This window comes from Glandiceps talaboti, chromosome 20 (assembly GCF_964340395.1).
Source record: "Glandiceps talaboti chromosome 20, keGlaTala1.1, whole genome shotgun sequence".
Classification (NCBI taxonomy): Eukaryota; Metazoa; Hemichordata; class Enteropneusta; family Spengelidae; genus Glandiceps; species Glandiceps talaboti.
Window position 1 is genome coordinate 5,034,315 of NC_135568.1, and position 21,430 is coordinate 5,055,744.

The following is a 21,430-nucleotide window of genomic DNA, read 5'->3' on the forward strand; positions in this document are numbered from 1 at the left end:
AAAGTAGTCTCCATAGGGGGAAAACTCGATAAAGCAGCAGTTTGTTTTTTCTCTGTCTCCTAGTATTTAGCTATAATAGTACAACGTTTAGGGGTTTCTATTGTGATTTTAAATCAATGAGTTACTTGGCATAATGACTTGCAAGTTATCGTTAACACACTTACATAAAATTACACTATAAGCTTATGCTTCTTATAACATTCAAGGTTGCCCTGGCATTACCCCAAAGTTCTGTGTACAGATTGTTCTTTCTGAAGTGTCTGATGAGATCTCTTAACATTGTGTCAAAGGTACCATCATTACCATAGATATTCTTTGTGCTAGCAGAATACGAAGGGGTAAACACCCACAGAATAAGTAGATTCAATTTGGATTGCAGATTTGCAGACAATAGCCTCGGTTTGAAAGTATGTCACTGTCCTCACTCGAGGACAAAAACTAAATCGAGTCAAACTATTCAGTCAAAGGACGGTCCATACGTGTTTGCATAGAAACGAGGGGTGGGGCAAGGCTGTTTGGAGTACCTATATGAGAACCTAGCCTTGGAACGTGTATGTCATTCTTTAGGCGGGTTGGACCATAACAAGATCATTGGACCGGATTGAAAGTAAAATCCACATCAGAGTACAGGTACGTTCCCCAACTTCTTTATACATTGCAAAGAGAAGAGCTGGGTTAGATTGTTCTTATACAAAATACAGATACCCGAAACACTTGGTCTTAACTTCAAGTTGCCTACCATGTTTGGTATTTTTTTAACTTAAAGATGACGGACATTTAGTGAATAATTTGTCCACCGGGGTAATAGAAGATCATAGTACCTCAGGCATGTATGGAGTCACACATCATACACATAGCGGTTTGCAAAACGAATGATCAAGTCACCTGGAACTTAACTTAACAAGAACCTAACACATGCCATTGCATCATAGAACAGAGATCGGATTTCCAAATTCAGTATATTGCAAAATATGACTAACCTGACCCCCTCCATCCACCTTAGACACGAGGCTTTGGAAAACCGATATAACTTACAGTTTTATTGCTCTTTAACGTGTGTTTGCTAAAGACGTTACAGAACGTTGATTTACATGCATAACTGAACAAGTGCCACTCGAGTGTTTGAGGTTACTATGGCCGTGTTTACAGCAATTCCCATGAACACGTGAAGTGCAATGCGACTTTGATATAGCGACAGACTCTCGCACTCTTCGAAGATGAAAAGTCGGAAACAACTGGATGATAGAAATATAATATTGATGATGTCATCAAAGTATTAGGCCTAAAAGAGCAAGTGGCAACAAGTTTTTAAATAAACGTTTTGAGAAAAAAAATACGTGGGCGCGAAACTAGTGGGAAATTTAAACAGGTTGAACTCTTATCACAAAAGTAACTGTGACCCAAATAGCGGACACCGTTGAGGTATTTGTGAAATTTCGATGTTCGAGAATCGTATACATATTACATGTAAAAGTTCATTTATTTTGAAATTGTGTACTTCGTGGGCAAAAACTTTTGTTTGGTCTAATATCACCCTGGAAACGTTACGACATACGAATCAAACACAAGATGGGAGAAAATCACCCTTTTTATATAAAGAAGGCACGTGCACTGTTTATGTCTCTTTTTCTGTAAATGGTTATCCAACATCGCAAGAAATCGCCCGATGGGTCTGAATGCAAAGTATTTATATGAAATATCCATGGTTATATTTTTGTATTCACTGTTTCTATGAACATACATGACATTGTATTTGTGGTCTGTAACCAAGACCCCATTTTTGAACAAAAGGCAGTGTACACGATGCACATACACACGCAAAAAAGACACGCACTAAAACGTGTAAAAGCTTCACTATAGTTGTTGGGGTATTATTTTCAATCAGACATCCAACAATATATTCAATGAAAGTTGTTAAATACAAATTTGTACATGTTAATCAAAGGGCTATTTAAACTATAAATAGTACAGTTGGGGCACTGATTTTAGGATGCGGACCCAGAAATCAATTTGGTTAAATATTGCACCATATTATGCGTACAGCTACACAAATAAGTTTACTCACAGGGGACCCAATAATGTTCAGGGTGTACGATATTATGAGTAAGTTATTATATCTTAGAAAACAGTTTTAAAAAAAACGTCCTAGTTGCATCAACGCAGAGACGCTTTCTAAGTTTATCCAAAGAGGCTTGCAATTCGAAATGAAATATTTTAATTTTTTTAGTACGTTTAACTCAGCATGTTTAGTATAGTTGGATTTATGGATATTTCAAAATTAAAAAGCAACCATCGAAACCTATAAATTAGATTATCAATTTAAAGACCCATGTTTTAATATCATGTTGTCAGATTAGCGCTATCTTATCAGTGCAACTAGACGTATTAGATTTAGGATCACTCATGTGTTCGAGACTAACATTTCAGATCTGTTGACGACTGACGACAATTTTAATCCCAATCCGACATGAGAAAATTGAATACAAATTGATATAGAAACAGCTATATGGCATGACACTTATTAATTTTATTAGTTGACGTACTTTCTAAATTTCTGGCATTCATTGCTGTCCTTCATCAAATGTGGTCCTCAAAATTGCTGCCGTTCTGTTGTACACTTTCAAGGGGTAAAAAATCAAAAGTCTCGAGGCTTCGTTTCCTCTCGAAGTATCGCAGCCAAAGTTTGTGGATTCTCTTGCAGTGTATTCTCGAAGGGAATCTTGGTCAGTCACTCAGTCAGTCAGTCAGTCAGTCAGTCAGTTTAAGTCAGTCGCCGTTGACCATGCCCGACCTCTGTAGTCACGTCACACAAAACACAATTCTAATACCTTTCAGCCTCACGTTGGTTATTTCCTTGATGCCACCAAACCACCTCATCCTTGGCCGTCTTCCCCTTCTTTTTCCTTCATCTATTCCTTGCAATATTGACCTGGCTAAGTCTGAAAACAATGAATGTTACCAACTGGAAATATCACTATAGTATAATACAACAGATAGAGGTTTTGGGTCAACCAAGGCGTGGTGTGTGCTAACCTTATCTGTAGAAATGTACACTTCACAATATAACCACGACTACACCGTGAGATCCATTGAAACTATGCAAATGACAACTCGTCCAGACATCATGGATGATATAGTGCTTATTATGTTCGTCATTCACATTTTATCTCTCAATAATATCATTTCTATGTGGTTACTGAACCATGCAGTAGTGAAGGACTGGGTTTGGTCCGACAACACTTCTCACAGTGCTGTACAATTCAAAAGATATGACATCACCAACTCACCAGACACAGTCATAGTTAGAGACCAAGCAATCCAGTATTCGAGTAAAAATATTTACATAAAAACGTCGATTAAACTATATTAACACCAATGTATGTCTTCTACGACATTACAAATTACCTTCTGGTATTGTTAGAACAGTTGATTGCATAGTATGGATTCCTGCCCTGGTGGACATTTTTTATACGTATAAAAAATTACGTCATTGAATAATTTATAATTATGTTATCTCAATACCATGTTAGACCTGTCAATTGCAAGTACGTTACTTCAGTAAGTTTAGATTGTACCCCTTTAATCATTGAAATAGTAATATAATGAGACTAAGTTGTCTAATTTTTGTTGCTTGTTCGCCGTGTAAGAATCTACCCCGGTCTGTGATTGTATGCTGGACACTAACCACATAGCATAGTAGCGTAACTGTCAGCATAACAACCACGCAGCGAAATTTACTTGACAGAACGCACATCTCTTTACATCTGGTTTTCAAGTCTCGACCTCCTTGGAAAGAAGTACTGCTTACATCAGCTACATAAGGAGTTGGCAAGGATAAATAAAAAATTGCAAATAAAATAAACAGATGAAATGAATTTTATCTTAAAGTGCAGCTGTTGATTGGTGCGCATGTGCACATAGTTGTGTTTATACATACTGTTTGTACAAAAATATAGCTTGCTTGGCCGAGAAAAAAACAACATCGTTACTAATGCTGGTATGTTGTTAAAATGACGTACAACAGAACCTGAAACTAAACTTTAACAAAAAGGAAGACAAGAAATACACACATGATGATGATCGATGATGATGATGATGATGATGATGATGATGATGATGATGATGATGATGATAATAATGATGATGATGATGATGATGATGATGATGATGATGATGATGATGATGATGATGATTATTGATGATGATGATGATGATGATGATGATGATGATGACGATGACGATGATGATGATGATGATGATGATGACGATGATGATGATGATGGTTTATATAACATACCTCAAAATGATGGTTTTGTATTCTAAATTTAAATAAGAAGTTGCTGCTCTCACAACATTTACTTGCTTCCCTGTAAGTCGACTAGATGACACTATTTCAAACGCTAAACTCAGTTTTTGTTCGATTGATAGTTTAATGGCACCAACGTTTATTACGTTACGTAGCTAATGATGTCATCATAATGAAACGAGTGCCCACTAAAATGAGCTGAAGAGATTGTTTGAGCTGTGACATACACAGACGTGTGTACCATGGAACAAAGGAAAACCAACAAATATTGGATTAAGTATATTGTCATCCTCATTATTATGTACCAGTCGTGCTTTCAAGCATTGAAAAGTTCTCTCTGATTTGTGTGACTTTGTTTGGTCTCTGTACGCCTAGCTATGGATCGTGTCCCAACCACAAAAGATACACAGCACGCTGTCGAAATGTTCACATTATTTGGTATGTAAATAATCTGTGTTGCTTGACCTTAGAGGGGGCAAGGAGCATGTATATCACCGATATGTAACCACACCCTCTCTTGTAACAAGGTCTCCTTTTCATTACGTTTCACTGCTTTGTACTCGGATTGTGAGAATTAGTTTAATGAGAGGTCTGTTCGTTCATTGTCGGGTGCAGGGAAAGGAAAACGAGCATGCGCAGGTAGCTAAGTAAGTTTACAGTGTATGTAACTTAGTCATTAATAGGGTGCACAAACTAGTACACAAGATTAACCAACTAACAAACAAAAACAACAAAAAGCAAACAAACAACTGACCAATTTACCAACACAACAGATCAAGAAATTACATGCAAAAATCGAAAACCTAACTAGAAACAGATAACACATGAATTCAGAACTCAAAAGCCACCGATTCTTAAGAATCCCTGCTGTTAAAAACAGAAACCTTTAAGTTGTTTATTATTTGTCCTATGGTTTTCCATGAAAAAAGTGCTTTATTGTCATACGAGACGACGTACAAGAACTTGAAAGCATAGTCCCGCAAAGCCCCTTACTTCTCGCGGCTTCGGGACTATAGTCACGTGTCTGGCTGCGAGACTAAAGAAAGTACAGATGTGGGGACAAGGTGACATGTTTATAGATACAGCGTGGCACACCCTCCACTCTTTGACTACTTTTCATTGTTACGCACGTCCACTTTAGTAGTACGTCCACACCCATGTAGACAAACTTTTCGTACACAACAGTTATACTTGCTATCCAAATCTACCTGTCATGGTTGTATTGTCCCATTGTGGGGTCAATTGTGATATAATATATATACTGTGAATGGTTGACGATGGTAAAACTTTGTACAATACAGCCAATCATCTCATCGCTTACATTTGAAGTGCGTTGATGGGACAGTTTTCGACTACCTTCATTTCACTGTCGTGTGTTCTTTCTAGCTAACAGGTTGTCGTGGCAGTGATGGAGATGAAAATGGGGATATATTGGATCACTTTTCTTGGTTGTATCTTTTTGACGCTGGTGACGGTCAACGGTACCGATGTTGGGTAAGTATGGTACAATATATTTCATTTGGCATGAAATAATGTATACGAAGATATATGCAGCTTTAACAGAGTACGTAAAGCACAGAGAATCACCATTTTTTTTTCAAAGTTGAAATCTATTGGTATCACGGTGGTACTTACAACATTAAAAGCATAATATAATGCCTTGTCAGTGACAAATAAACTGTACAGTGTGGAATGATTATTACAGCCCATTTCATGTTGGTGTTCACTGGTTTGTTTGATATAGCCACTCAGAAACTAATCAGAAACTTCACACATTTACACACTTCAATATAGCACAAGATTAAATGAATACAGTTTCCAGTGACATTTTGTCTAGATGAACTCAACCAACGTGCCTCTATGTAGACATTAAACAGATATCAAAATATTGGCACTCTTGTGTCTATATCCAGTTACAGCATGTTTAAATTGTATATATAGACAAAATGTAGATCTTGCATGCTATCTTAAAGTGTAGAATGTACAGTTTCTTGGTTTCTGCATGGTTGTATCAAACAGATCCGTTGAATGCTGCATGAAACCTGCTGTATTATCAACGGATAGATATTATCTAAGTATAGACTTTATTTAGTAATAGACACTTTTGGCATCTATATACAGGGGACACGATTTTTTATGGCGATATAAGCCTTACATATGATCATGATGTTTTGTTTTGTTTTGTTTTAAAGGAGCAATGTGTGTTTAAGGACCTTAAGCCGAACAGAGCTTGTTCCCGAAATCGAGTCAACTAGATCACGTGAGGTGGACTACGTAACATGTGGTGAATGTCACTGTGAGACATGTCCCATATACAGGTGAGTTTTCATAAGTTTATATTGGTTATTGTGAGACGTGAGTTAGTTTTGATGAGTTTATGTTGTTAACTGAGAGACATTTCCCAAGTATAGTTTGGTTTTGATTAGTCTATGTTCAAATCATTAAACTTTTTTGGTCGTCTTAGGTTGATTGTGAGACATGTCATATGTACTGCTCAGTTTTGATTGGTTAATAGTACGACGGGTGGTTTGTACAGGTAGGCTTCGGGTTGTTAAAGGGGCACACGCCGAGTTTGTTCGTTTTAGTTTGGTAACTTTCACCGAATGGTGTAGTATTCTACTTGATCATGATTCGCGATTGGAATGATTCAAACCTGGTATTTAGGTGATATATGTGATCCGATGACGTCATTTAACATACGTACACTAAAATGTCGATTAAACCCCATATCATGCCATCAACTCTACTAATGACGACAGAAGATGGTATTTAAAGCCATCGAAGACATACACATTTGTGCTCTGAACTTTTTAGGGTGTGGATAAGTAATTTAATGTAGGAAAAAAAACACAATTTCTTTTAGAGGGAGGGGTGTGAGCTATTTTAGATATCACCTTAAAAACGATTTTTCTTTTAAAGGATCTGTTTTGCACCCGTAAATACAAATATTTCTAAAAAAATATCAAATTGAGAAATGGAAGAATTTTCGCTATAGTAAATGCATGGCACTAAAATAAAGTAAAGTGTCAACAAAAGAAGGAATTTTTCCTCTACATACTGGGTTTATATTCATAGCATTACAAACTACTACATACTGCTATCTGAAACAATTTCAATTTTGTCCAATTTAGTAGAAAGGGTTTGGGTCTGAGGTCTAATAAAAGAATGTGGTTTTTATCCCCTACATTGAACTATTGATCTCATCCCTTGTGACAAAGCCACATTTTGTTTGTTTTCTAGGATTATATTCCGGAACTGTACAAGATTTATAAATCGTACTAGATATTACACTGATCCTAGATGTTGTGATGGTTGGAAAGGTCGTGATTGTGATATACGTAAGTTATACTGGATTCTCTAAATTTTTCCACCGTCGGCGTGCGCGCACGTGCGTGCATACATACATGCGTGCGCGTTTGTTTGTTTATTTGTATGTATGTATGTATGTATGTATGTATGTATGTATGTATGTATGTATGTATGTATGTATGTATGTATGTATGTATGTATGTATGTATGTATGTATGTATGTATGTATGTATGCATGCATGCATGTATGTATGTATGTATGTATGTATGTATGTATGTATGTATGTATGTTTGTGTATGTCTGTGTGTGAGGATGGGGCGGAGATGTGGGGTTGGTGGGTTTCTATTACTGTAACTGCAAAGGAGCAACGTGGGTTTGCAAAATGATATAGTTATGCAGTCATGTTTTGCGTTAGAATATTCAGTTATATTTGATATTAATTCTAGTCACCAATACTAACATAAAACTGATATAGAGTCGACTGGTGACCGAGAGACAGCAATGTAGTGTGATATGTATCAATCACGTTGCCATAGCAACATACATTTATGGTCTATCGCGCCAGGTCCGGGGTGCAAATAGCTTCTCGTACACGATTTTTCAATGGGATGAGGTGTTTTTATCGGTCAGTGGATAGGGAAAACAACTAAATATTTCAGTAAGCGAAACTTATTTCAGTTGAGTGGGTAATGGGAGAAGGGAAAGGTACCAGCAATATCTTCTTGGAAAAGATGATGAAGCTGAATGTGAGGAGGGTAATGGGGAGTTGGGAGTATGCCTATGGGGGGGGGGGGGGCGACACCAAGACAAGTACATATGATTCTGGATAGTGGGCATGTGGATTCAGGAGGGGCAAGTCGTGAAATATATTGGCAGTGGGCATACAACTTTAATAGTCAATGTAACTACATTTGTTAAAAAACTTGCCAACGTAGTTCATTAACTGTTTTTGGTGTTTTGTCGAATGAATTTATTTGTTGGCCGCACCGGCAAATATTAAAGGAATACTGTAATTCTCTTTCATTGTAAATGACTACTTTTGATTTAATGTTTGTTTGTTTGTGTCTGTACGTACAGCTGTGTGCAGACCCCGATGTGGTGAAGGTCAAACATGTACTGCACCTGATACATGTACGTGTCAACCTGGCTATGAGCTTAACGATGATGGTGAATGCGAAGGTATGTTGTAAAATGTTTTCGAAAACGTTTAGAATAGATTCATATTAACTTAGTATGAGCCTAAGAATCTTTTGACAAACTTTTACTGTTACTTTGAGAAGGAAAAATCAAACTCATCTCGTTGCAAATCAAAAGAAAATTAATCAGAGTTGAAGTGCACATTTTTTGATATAGAGGTAAAACTTTTTACCCTAAGCAAGTCATTTCAGAATCCAACAAGCCACAATGATTGTTTAGCTTGTGTAAATACTTCGCTATGGGAACAGGAAAGATTGTCCATTCCTTGAAAACACGTGGCAAACTCAGAGTTCTTTCAGAAGACCAGGAACAAGCTTAAATTTCATGCAACAAATAGAGATCCCAAGAACTTTTATTTTCTCGGATATTGGTCTTCGAGGTTTCACTACATGTTGTATTTATAGACCTTCAAAGTCAACAGACTTAGTATTTTTACAAAATAACTTTATGATGAAAGCGTTAGCTATCAACTCACTTTTTGTTCTAATATTAAACTATACTTGAGAAATGGTTTCAATATTTCGTCTTATTTTATTTGCAGACATCGACGAATGTGAGGAAAACAACGGAGGCTGTGAACACGACTGTGAGAACACAGAGGGCTCCTATCATTGTGAGTGTGACGAAGGGTATCGACTCGGAGATGACGGGCGGACGTGTGAATTTCAATGTGATCGTAAGTTTGAAACTTGAACATTTCTTAATCTAATTAATGAATTTGTGTCAGTTGACATTCTGGTTATATAAATTAGCTCTGGTCAAGTAACGTAACTTTATCGAAATCTCGAAATTCGTTAATTTCAAATCCATTTGAGCTAGTCGAGTCCTAATGGATATTGAGTTGGTGTTCAGCCAACAACATTTTGAACACGACAGCGACCTCTATCGACAACATGATACTCACAAATATGTATATACTAAGCTGTCAATATAATATTGTACAAAAAGTGTCAGAAGTTAGCGCATTTCCCTTTACTAAATCACCCATTTAGAGTTGAATTTGGAAAAAAGCCTCATGCTTCCCGTCTTTTCAAATCTCTTTTAGGACCGAGTTGTAAATGTCTGGGTTGTATACGATATGAAGTAAATACGGAAGAAGTCACTTGGCAAGTTGCCAAAGAAAGATGCGAAGCACATGGTGGACAATTAGCGATGTTGAAGACCAGTTATATTCACAACCAGATCCGAGAATACATTCTAAGCAACAACCTTCATCTTGATGTTGCTAAAGGATTTTGGTTTGGACTTACCGATCTCGTTGAAGAAGGCGCATTCAAATGGGAAGACGGCACTTTGTTGTCAGATACTGGATTTACTAAGTGGTCCGCCCGAGATGATAACCCAAACAACAACACAAAAAGAGATCCTGAGCACGGACAAGACTGCGTCCAGATGTGGTATGATGAATTGCGTCGTTACTTCTGTAAAAAAAGTACAGGAATGAAAGTACTACAATTGAGTACAAACAAATAGTTCGACAAAAATCTTACTAATATTGCTACATTTTATCGTCTGGCTCTACAAAAATCTTACTAACATTGCTACATTTCATCGTCTGGCTCTTCAAAAATCTTACTAACATATATTGCTACATTTTATCGTCTGGCTCTACAAAAATCTTACTAACATTGCTACATTTCATCGTCTGGCTCTTCAAAAATCTTACTAACATATATTGCTACATTTCATCGTCTGGCTCTTCAAAAATCTTACTAACATTGCTACATTTCATCGTCTGGCTCTACAAAATTCTTACTAACATTGCTACATTTTATCGTCTGTTCAACATAAATCTGACCAATATGGCTACATTTTATCGTTTGGCTTACAATATCTTACCAAAAGATTGAAAAGTGCTACATTTTGTTATCTGACTCACAAAAATCCTATTAACATTGCTACATTTCATTGTCTGACTCTACAAAAATCTTACTACATTTTATCTTCTGACTTGGCAAAATCTTACTAAGATTGTTACATTTTATCGTCCGGCTCGAGAAAATCTTATTAACATGGCAGTACTAATGGATTAAAATGTAACAATTGTTCTCTTCAATTCGACAGACAATGTAGCAATGTTATATTTTAGTGGTGCCAGACGATAAGAATACAATGCAAGCTTCCACACATCTAGACTTTTAACCTAAAAATGAAACATTTGCAATGAAACATTTGCAGTCTCCTTGAATTCAGATATTGTTCACTACTTTATTGCTAAAAGTGAAAGTTAATTTCATGGAAATAATTTCTTTGTAGGAAAGCGGAAAATCTCGACTGGGACGACGACTACTGTGGTGACTTCAGACGAGAGAAAGGGTACATCTGTCAGTTTAACAGTAAGTACACGTTACCATTTTCGTAGCAGTACCAACAATTCTAGTCTGTAAGGTACGCCGTGACGGTGCGCCCTCAAACATCGGCCAACCCCTAACCCCTGTGAGAGGAGGCCGGTGAGGGCGAAACGTCACGACGTATCTTACAGTCTACAACAATTCCCGCTAAAATTAGAAATAAACGAATTCTGACGTCATTTTTACAGTAAACTTTCAAGCGATAGGTAACACCCGTATATATAATGTTAGTATAGGGGCAATGTTGTTTCACAACTTTATCGCATCTTGCCCACAAAACTCCCGCCCAAACTTATTGTTAGAATGACCATAGAAATAATCACATTATATTTAGATTTTTATAAACCCTTCATACGACTCACATTGTACCTCTTGTTTCTGTTTTATCCACAGTTTGCCGAGTATAAATCGTAGCCATGACAACAATAGTGCAGCATGGCCAATGATGAAGATTATGATGATGACAATGACGATATGATGATGACACATAACGCGTGACTTCCCTTATTTTTAGTAACCAAGGGATACAGTCCAGCTTGACTTAGAATGATATTTTATATGTGCAGTAACACTATCTACGTATATTTAACCCAACGCATGTATTAGTTAATAAATATTTACCTTTTTGTTGAGGAGTGTGTGTGTGTGTGGGGGGGGGGGGGTTAACCACATAGGAAAGTAAGTGAGTATGTGCGGCCCAAATAGGTCGGTACTTTTTACACGAAGAGTCCATAGGGCTTCTAGAGAAACCACTATACTAAGTCCCAGCGGTTGAAAATCCCCATGCGTAAGTCCCTGTTTTGTCTAAATTTTCCCTAAAATCAGAAAACCATGCAAACTTTGGCAGATGATAAAATTGAGTTATTGTAAAACATGGCTATCCCATACTCCTATACTTTCAATTTCTAAGATGTAGCGCTCCCCCAAGAACCAACTTGTAAAATCTAAATTTCAACTCACACCCTACCCCACTTGCAATTACTGCAGATTATAAAAGAGCGAGTAATTCGACTTTAAAGACGAGGTATAACATGAAACTCGAGATGTACCTTGTGTGCAGGAGATGTTTCCAATATCATTCACAGCATTGGTTAGTAAACAGTATTTTTCTTGAAATTTAGCTTGATTATTTCATTGAAACATATTTACCTCATATTGGAAACTGTCTCTACTTCATTCAAGACAATAAAACTCTGTACATATTATTTATCAGTTATTTTTCTGCTTGTGTAATGAGCGCCTAGTACTTGCCGCCTTGTTTGTTTGCTTTGCCTGCCCGCCCTTAGTTTACGCATCTGTATGTTTAATAATAGTCCGTGACCAATCGCGACCAAGCTTTTTTTTTTTTAATTTTTTTTTTTTTTTTTTTTTTTTTTTTACAAATTGAAAATAGCTTGGCCGTTATTGGTCAGGGACAAATAATTTGTGATCTGACCAAGAATGATGTATTTGTTTGAATGTCTTTGGCAACTGTAGACTTTGAATATCACCTGATTTCACTATACTATACTATACTTCTGAGCAATGGTATATCTTCGACTGAGTTCATCATTTGAGTTAGTCTGTAAGGTACACTGTGATGGGCACCCACAGGCACCGGCCAACTCCGTTCAACCCTTGCTGGAGCAAACAAGTGAGGGCGAAGCGACATGACATATCTTACAGTTTACATTAGGCTCGTCCCAAGTCACCTGGTTTGCAAGTTGTCAAAACATTCACAAGTTCAAAGTCACAATTTTGAAATTGAATGTGTTTGATTGTAATGCATAACCTATTCACTAGTTTAGCTGCTAGACATTCGGGCTTTCTTCCGATACGATACGACAAAGCCCGACAGCCTAGCAGCAAGACTACCTATTCACATGGAAAGTACATGTAGTCTGCTTGATATGTTTTTACAATCCATTTTCAGATATTTCCCTCTTATTAGAATATTTTTAAAGTCATTGTTATAATTCATATATTTTCTTGTTTTCAATATAATTACCCAGCATGCAAATTTATACATTCTACATATTATAATCATATTTCCATATATTCATTCAGATATCACTATTTGTATATTAAAAGTGGTATTCACAATCCGATTTGAAATTTCAGTGACGTCACAATCGAGTTTGGAATCTGACTAGAAATAAAAAGGCATTTCAAGTTTGGTACAAGCACAATATTTACTCAGAAACCCGTATGTCTACCTTTAAGGAATGAAACCTCGACTGACGTCATTGAATAAGATACCCGTATGTACCATGTCCAAAATGTACAAATTGTAGCCGTTGGGTCAGGCGTTAAACTGCTTAATATGTGTTCATGGATGTTGGTATTTGTTACTTGTATTCTTTAGAGATTCTGAATTATATATATTAAATGAAGTTGAACTTGTAGAAAAAGAAAATTGTGTCTTTGATTTTCTGTTATACTATATTCACTTTCTTACCATCTAATTGAGAAAGAGCCTATTTGTGCAAACCCCGTATACATTACGTCACCTCAGCTGAACATCAAGTCGGGTGTAGAGCGAGAACGAGAACGAGAACGAGACGTTCGTAAATATACATCATCGATAACAAAGACAAACTTGTTGGTTAACGCGTACGTATCTTTGATTTTATTTCTATGTAAAATTCAGTCAAACGTTTTGGTGAGTTTAAACAGGACTGTTGCTTATTCTGTTTGTGTCGAACACTAAAAATCTATGATAACGTGACAGCACTGAATGTATTGCATTATAATATGGTAGCAAACAGGTACAATCTTCATAGTCTAGCGCCCTCCCTCGCTCCCTTCCTTACTCTCTGCCCCTCTGTGTCCGTCTGTCTGTCTGTTTGTCTGTCTGTCTGTCTGTCTGTCTGTCTGTCTGTCTGTCTGTCTGTCTGTCTGTCTGTCTGTCTGTCTGTCTGTCTGTTACTGTCTGTGTCTTCTCACAACCCCCTCTTCCTCTATTTTTATTGTCCATGGACCAGACTAATTGGGTAGGTAGAACAATACCTCATTTACTTTGAAACAAGCAATGAAAAACAATTCCCTTAATTTGCATTGACTTTACAACAGCGAAAATAGAGACTCAACTATACCATAGACGTTGACGTCTAATAAGACAATGCCATTCCTCCAACGTCTATAAACATACCGACAATATTGCCTATATGTCAATACGTGACACCTTAGTACTTGCATATTTTTCCCTTCAAGACCTGAAATTTACAAGTGATTAAAAAACTTCTGTACCCTTGAAGTTGATACATTACCTTGCCATGCACTATTTTCACATGTGATGCGTGCCGCAATACAATTGGGGGTTTGAAAACTTACAACTATAGAGACTTATGAATACAGTAATTGATATAACCACAGACAGTGGAGAAGCAACCACTATCTATGATATAACGAGATGTCCAGGTATCCAAAACGTGGCTAGCATTTTCTTTAGTTTCAGTAAATACGCCTTTGCAATGAAAAACCTGGTAAGTATATGTCAGGCGTTTCTCTGGCCATGGAGGTATCATCTGTGATGTTACTTCTATGCTACGGTCAACCAATAGAATAAAACGTTTATGAGATCACGTGATACTAAAATGTGTGATCCTCTGACCGTCTGATTTCGACTGTCAAATATTGGAGTGTTGAAATATATATTGTAACATTACAGTTTGAATATCATGCACCCTTTTGATTGCCAATACAATATAATCTATGTAATCTGAACTAATATCCTTGTCCGAGTGATTGAATAACAAGACGGGAAGGTCGATTGAAGAAAGGGCAAGAAATATATGAATAGCAATGGTCTTCTAAACTTGGACGTAGATGAGGAAACATAACACGGTGAACGTCACATGAGTAGTACAAGAAGGATAGCGTGGTAAGGGTATATAACGAATCCAAGTATTGGGACAAGGACAACTAAGGGAGCCTTCAGTAATTACAAGGGAGGGAGGGCCAGGGAAATCAACTCCAGTGTGTTACATAAAATGTGGGTCTCTAACCGTTGTGCTAAAAAGTGACACTCCCTCAATTTCCTTTCTCTAAAGGGAGGGCTTACCCGTTCAAATTTTCCAATGAAAAGTTATAAACAACAAAAGTTATAAAATGTGACCCTCCCCTAATTTCCAGCTGGTAACATATGCCCCTCCCCCTCCCCCGATTTGTAAAACGTGACCCTCTAATGACCCTTGCCCTCTCCCTTTTGTAAGTACTGAATACTCCCTAAGTTAACAAACTCCCTATCGTGTACCTAAAAGTAACCTTGACCAGACACTTTGTATTTTTGCCACCATGGCCTCGTGTGTTGACCATGACCAGAGTTGAACACTGGAATAACGATTTAACAGCCCATTACTGTTTGCGTGTAACCAGATAAACACTATATGATTTTAGAATTTGGCATAGCGGCGAATTCTACGCAGACCGGACTACATGTAGAGATTGACCACTTGGTCAGAAAAATTGGGCCTTGACGTAATCAGCGTTAATTTATGGAAATTATATTCACAGTATATTGTCCATATCGCAATTCGGAGAAAAAACAACAACGTGGAGAATTATTCACGTCTGTTGAATTCTCATGAGGCCATATTCGTAAGAGGAGGAGGCTAAAGTCTGACAACTACTTGGACTAAATTGTTGTTGTTCGTTGATTGACGATATCACATGTCATCAACCTTGGCTTCAAACGTGTGTGAAGTTCATCAACACTTTGGTAAGTGTCTTTTGTTTTTCCCAATGGATGTTGAAAGGCGAAGGCTTGGGAATCATGGTACGTACGCCATGATGAAGAGACGTGTTGATTAATTACCCCAGACAGTGAGTTGGTAATCTGACTTAGTACAGTGGAGGTAGTAGAAGTGCGAACTATACACTACTATGTATTATAGCCACCATAATGCATATAATAGAAAATATGTCTCTGGTCAAAGAAAATTTCGCTATAAAATTTAACCACGTTACAAATGAAGCCTTTTGAATTGTTTAGTTTGCTTGTTAGAACATAAATACTGTATTGTTGTTGATTATAATGCTAAAGCATAGTTGTATAATCTCTAAACCAAAGCAAGCTCATGAAATCAATAGGACGGGTGAATATATCTGCATATTTTCAAACATCTGAATAACTTCATTGCATAACTTTATAGTCAGGGGTTATATTCGCCAATATTTTAGTACCCAATGTAATATACTATATCCTGAAAAGCAGCAGGTATATGCAAACATAAAATGACTATTGTTAAGGTATGGTCGAAAAATCTCGTGCTGGGTTATTGAAGGTTAGTAACCTTGGCAACGTTGTAGAGCCGTAATGTGATAGCACCAAATCTGCACGAAACTTCTGATTCAGATTGAAGTACCAGAAAAGCAGTCATCAACCACAGACGAAAGTTTTGATGGTAAGATTTGGATGTGGTTTTCTACTTTTAGATTATTCGGGAGCGGTAACTATAGATATATTGTATGTGTGATATATTTTCTTCTCCCAGTTATGTTTTCAGTCATCTTAATGACTGAACCATCTTATTGTCACGTTTTCATTCGCAATGTACAATGTCGGGGATCAGGCTAGACTAGCTGTAAGCTATTTCTTGACTCCCCATTTACCCTTCTCTCCCTCTTGTTTTTTTATGTAACCATTATTTTGTAATTATTCATACGCTTGGATAAATAAACAGCTTATTTATTTATATATTTTAGCACAAATTTTATACAAATCTGTCAAAACTAATAATCACATTGAAAGCGCGTAAAGTGTGACGACATGTCTCATGGCCACCTGTTGAAATAGGTTTATAAGTTATGTATACAAATATGTTCTAAAGATAATGAGAATTGCCTCTGCATGCATTTTTATTACTTATTTTAACCCTGTAGATTGAAAAAAATGGACAAAACGGGTTGGAATAGTGATGGCAGCGTTTTAACTTACCGAGACCAAAACCATTCCCGATTATGCAGTCTCCGATTCGAAGAATTACGTCAGCATCGTCAACTGTGCGACGTCACGTTAGTTGTTGAAGATAAAGACTTTCCATGTCATAGACTCATCTTAGCTGCAAATTCTCCTTTCTTCAAGGCAATGTTTCTCAGCGGCATGCAAGAAAGTTTCCGTTCTAGAATCACGTTGCAAGATATTACGTCAGAAGCAATGACGTCACTTTTGCAATACATTTATCGTTCAACAATATCAATATCACAAAGTAACGTTCTATCTGTTTTACATGCAAGTTGTGTTTACCAGATGCCAACAGTGACACAAGTCTGCGTTGCTTTTTTAAAAGCCAACATGGATACATCGAATTGTTTGTCGTTTTTACGTTTAGCGGGACAGTACACTTTGCCAACACTGCAAAATATTTCGAGGAGATATGTATTAGAGAACTTTGAAGATGTATGTAAGACACAAGATTTTATGGAACTCGAATACGACATACTGTACAGTATTTTGACGGACGGCGATTTAATAACCGTGGACGAGGATGCTCTTGGTCGCAATTTGCTGCGATGGATAAAAAACTACGAAGATAGAATGATATACGCAGCGACTATACTTCGATTTGTTAATTCTAATGTGTTGAACGAACTTCTTGGAGACCTACGGAAAACAATTACTGATAGTCGACTGGATGAAACTCTCGTTAGCACTCTCGGAGTGGACTCGGAGAATATACTAAGTAGCGCCAACAGACAGAAACCGAGAAAACGATACGGATGGATAGTTATGTTCAGTACGGATCTTATCGTCGGACAGAGGAGTTTAGTCAGTTTGTACGACCCTATAAAACATCGAATTATTCGTCGTGCCGTCTTGAATCCTGTCAAACAACCAATATTTTCAGCTATTCTGATGAATGACGTCATCTATTCCGTGACATTTGCCGGCCAGTCATTTATCTGGCAACACCGGGAAGACGTCGATGACACTTGGACAGAAATTAGTAGAAGTTTTCACCACCAGTCCATGGCTGTTCCTGTGCATTTGAATAATCAGATATATTTGGTCCCGAACAGTAGCGATCATGTTTTTGGAAGATTAATGAAATTGGGTTCTGATATGACATGGAAAGTTTTAGATTCTGTACCAAACAGCATCGACGACTCTCAACCTGTTGTCGTGGTGATGAATAATACACTTCATGTGATTGGAGGAGAAAGTCATAACACTCATAGTACGACATCAATGAATGGTCGACGTCATCAGTGTTACAATCCAGAAACTGATAGCTGGAATGATTGTTGCCCTGCTCCCGTACCATTAGATGGCTGTTGTGGTGTCGCCCTCTACGGATTCATTTATGTGATCGGTGCCAAATGTCTACAAAGTAGACGGAACTGTGCAGTGTATCGATATGACCCTGCCGTAGACAGCTGGTGGCGAGTAAGTGATTTGAAATACCCGCGCATTCCGGAAACAGCCGAAGTGTGTAACGGTCGAATATATGCGTTTCACATTGAAAATCGTGATGTGGGTGACGAACTCGAACATAATTCAGACTACTATGGTGTCAAGTATCAATTCTTACATGTGGAATATTACGATGCTTCTCAGAATACATGGTGTTTGTTAAAACCTATCCCTGAAGTTGGCTTCAATGCCGCTATGTGTACACTCTCATCTCGAGATTCCTTATTTTTGGATAACTTCTTCGAGTCTTTGCTGAGAACAGACTTCGATTGAAAGATAAAATTGAAGAAAAGGTTGACTTAGGACCTAGCCCATGATGATATCGTGAAAGCCGCGAGAATGTATAGAGAAAACGACTTTTGAAATCACGTCGCTCATGAGACATTGGTGGTTATGTGAGAATGATTAACACAAGCAAATGTGAAGACAGAATGTAGAAAGGAGGCAGCTAGCTATGGCTATAATGACTTACAGAAGCTAACATGTTTTTATAGTTTGAATAATTGTATAACTTAAGGTAACTCCGAAAAAAGTGGCGTTGACGACAGCTGGCTCCGACTTGGGATGTAATATGCAAAATATCATTTGTAAGCTTTAAAAATTGAATTTGTATAATGACATGATTATTAAATGTACATTTTGCATTTGCAAATACTTAGTATACAAATCAACGAACACCACAAATGTAATCTTTGTTTGAGAAGGTGTGTATTGAGGTCGCATTGATGTGTCGAGTCCGCCCTCAAGTGGTGGGAAGCGATTTCTCTCAGATTGCGCGCATTCAGCAAAGGTGCATAAGTTCACCAACTCATTCGTTTGTTTAAAGATATGCTACTTCATACATAGTACAACGGGGTTGTATGTATGATATTATTAAACAATTCAGTCTGATATCGATGTGTTATTCTATTTAAATAAAGTTTATTCTGAATGGCATTTACTTCACAGAATATGAGCTCCACCTCTCTCCACCTCTCTCTCTCTCTCCATCTCCTCTCTCTCTCTCTCTCTCTCTCTCTCTCTCTCTCTCTCTCTCTCTCTCTCTCTCTCTCTCTCTCCTTATCCTCTTCCCCTTCTCTCTCTCTCTCTCTCTCTCTCTCTCTCTCTCTCTCTCTCCCTCTCTCTCTCTCTTCTTATCCTCCTCCCCTTTCGTCATTGTTGCAAAATTAATACACACACTTTAATTTATCAACGTATACCTTGAAGCGAAGTATATCGTATCGTCAATTTGGGTTTATATACACGACGTGTGTTATTAGGAAGTACACACACTTTACTTTATCAACGTATACCTTGAAGCGAAGTATATCGTATCGTCAATTTGGGTTTATATACACGACGTGTGTTATTAGGAAGTGTTATTTCCAAAGAAGATATAACTTTTCTAAGTGTACTATAATGTTTTCACAGAATTCAGTTTATTCCAAAGTCCAGATAGTGAAATGACTGCACATCAATATGATGCAAGTAATGCTTAGATCTTCAAATGAAGAAAGTCACAAATGGCAGTCCTTTGTTCAACCACCAATTCAAGTAACAAAAACTAAATAAAAATAAACAACAACAACAACAACAACAACAACAACACCAACGACGACGATGACAACAGCAGCAGCAGCAACAACAACAACAACAACAACAACAACAACAACAACAACAACAACAGCAACAACAACAACCAGGTACACTTCCATGCGAGATGTTATGAGTGAATTTGTCCTTCTTTTCTAATAATCAGAGCATTGCTAACAATGTAATAGATTCATTCAAAACAAGGGACGACTCGCTAAAACTTCGAATCTTCTCTTTTAATCTCCTTCGTCTTTCCTTTCTGGCTAATTTTGATCTACTTGATTTTTTGTGTTCATCAGACCTGTCCCTTCCATCAAACATGCCATTACTCCGACCGTTACAGATATCACTAAAATTCTGTATACTAATACTATCCAGAAAAGATTCATCTAATTTGCATTGATTTGCATATTTATCAAATACGTCATCTTTGTTGATGACGTCACTGAGAACATGTTTTGAATTTCGCTTCTTCTCTTCATATTTATATTTTTCGTCTTTGACAGAGTTGAAGTTCGTTGAGTATTTTGAGCTCTGGTCAAGTTTTTCACTTCGTCGAGGTCTAAATTCCGGTGTTGAACTTGAACTCTTCATAGAGTTCTGATCTGCCGTAGAAGAGTAACCAAATTCAAGTTTCTTTTTCGCAACAGGGTTTGATTCTTCAGTATCTGTACACTGTAGAGTCAAATTCCATAAGCTTTCACTCAACTGCGTATCTGGGCTCTCATTAATGTCCCGGATGTCGTTGTTATTTTCGCACACATCCTCGTACCAGGAATTGTCCATATCGTACATTTCACATGTTCTACTTTTCCCATGATTCAATTCGCTAAGAATAGCTCCCCATGGTTGGTTTGTGTTTTTCAAAGATTGCGCGGTTTTCCAAAGTCGTTTTACATCTCGCTTCACATGTTTGATTTCTTTGTGATACTTCTTGAAGTCGTCTTTTACCTCTTTCTGAAAAACAAAAACGGGGTTGAATGTCAAAAAAATTCAATTTTTATGATATTCTGCTGAAAACAAAGAATTTTCATGTCTGTGCCGAATCATTGTTTTAAAATATATAATTAATGTACGTTTTTTTAGAGCATTACGCAGTGTGAATGTAGTAGTGTAACGTGGTCCAAACTTACCATATCTTTCCGAAGAATCAAATAATATTCTTCAGCCGGTAATTCGTCGTATAACTCTTCGATGTCGTCATATTTGATTAGTCTCGGTATTTCCATGGCAACTAGTATTATCTATTTTCAGGTACAATCAACAGGGTTGTATTCTGAGAGTGATGAAGAAAATACAAT

At 37.2% G+C, this 21,430-nt stretch overlaps 2 protein-coding genes across 2 annotated transcripts; both read left to right on the plus strand.

The window, feature by feature from the left end:
* Window positions 1–431: 431 nt before the first annotated feature.
* On the plus strand, window positions 432–13,535 carry LOC144450687 (epidermal growth factor-like protein 8). The gene is made up of 9 exons (XM_078141347.1): window positions 432–630; window positions 5,693–5,800; window positions 6,499–6,624; window positions 7,547–7,644; window positions 8,694–8,795; window positions 9,355–9,489; window positions 9,859–10,210; window positions 11,070–11,149; window positions 11,558–13,535. Exons 2-9 carry the CDS (start codon window positions 5,715–5,717, stop codon window positions 11,569–11,571), a joined length of 993 nt encoding a protein of 330 aa, XP_077997473.1. The 5' UTR covers window positions 432–630; window positions 5,693–5,714; the 3' UTR covers window positions 11,572–13,535.
* A 3,501-nt stretch (window positions 13,536–17,036) lies between these two features.
* On the plus strand, window positions 17,037–18,830 carry LOC144450989 (kelch-like protein 25). Its single transcript, XM_078141748.1, has one exon. The coding sequence runs from the start codon at window positions 17,037–17,039 to the stop codon at window positions 18,828–18,830; it is 1,794 nt and encodes a 597-aa protein (XP_077997874.1).
* Window positions 18,831–21,430: the final 2,600 nt, after the last annotated feature.

What these genes read in the sequence shown, in the direction of transcription:
- LOC144450687 (XM_078141347.1), top strand. Translation starts at nt 5,715, where the DNA reads ATGGAGATGAAAATGGGGATATATTGGATCACTTTTCTTGGTTGTATC. An exon ending in CGATGATGGTGAATGCGAAG is followed by an intron (nt 8,796 to 9,354) that starts GTATGTTGTAAA and finishes TTTTATTTGCAG; the next exon opens with ACATCGACGAATGTGAGGAA. An exon ending in CAAGACTGCGTCCAGATGTG is followed by an intron (nt 10,211 to 11,069) that starts GTATGATGAATT and finishes ATTTCTTTGTAG; the next exon opens with GAAAGCGGAAAATCTCGACT.
- LOC144450989 (XM_078141748.1), top strand. Translation starts at nt 17,037, where the DNA reads ATGGACAAAACGGGTTGGAATAGTGATGGCAGCGTTTTAACTTACCGA.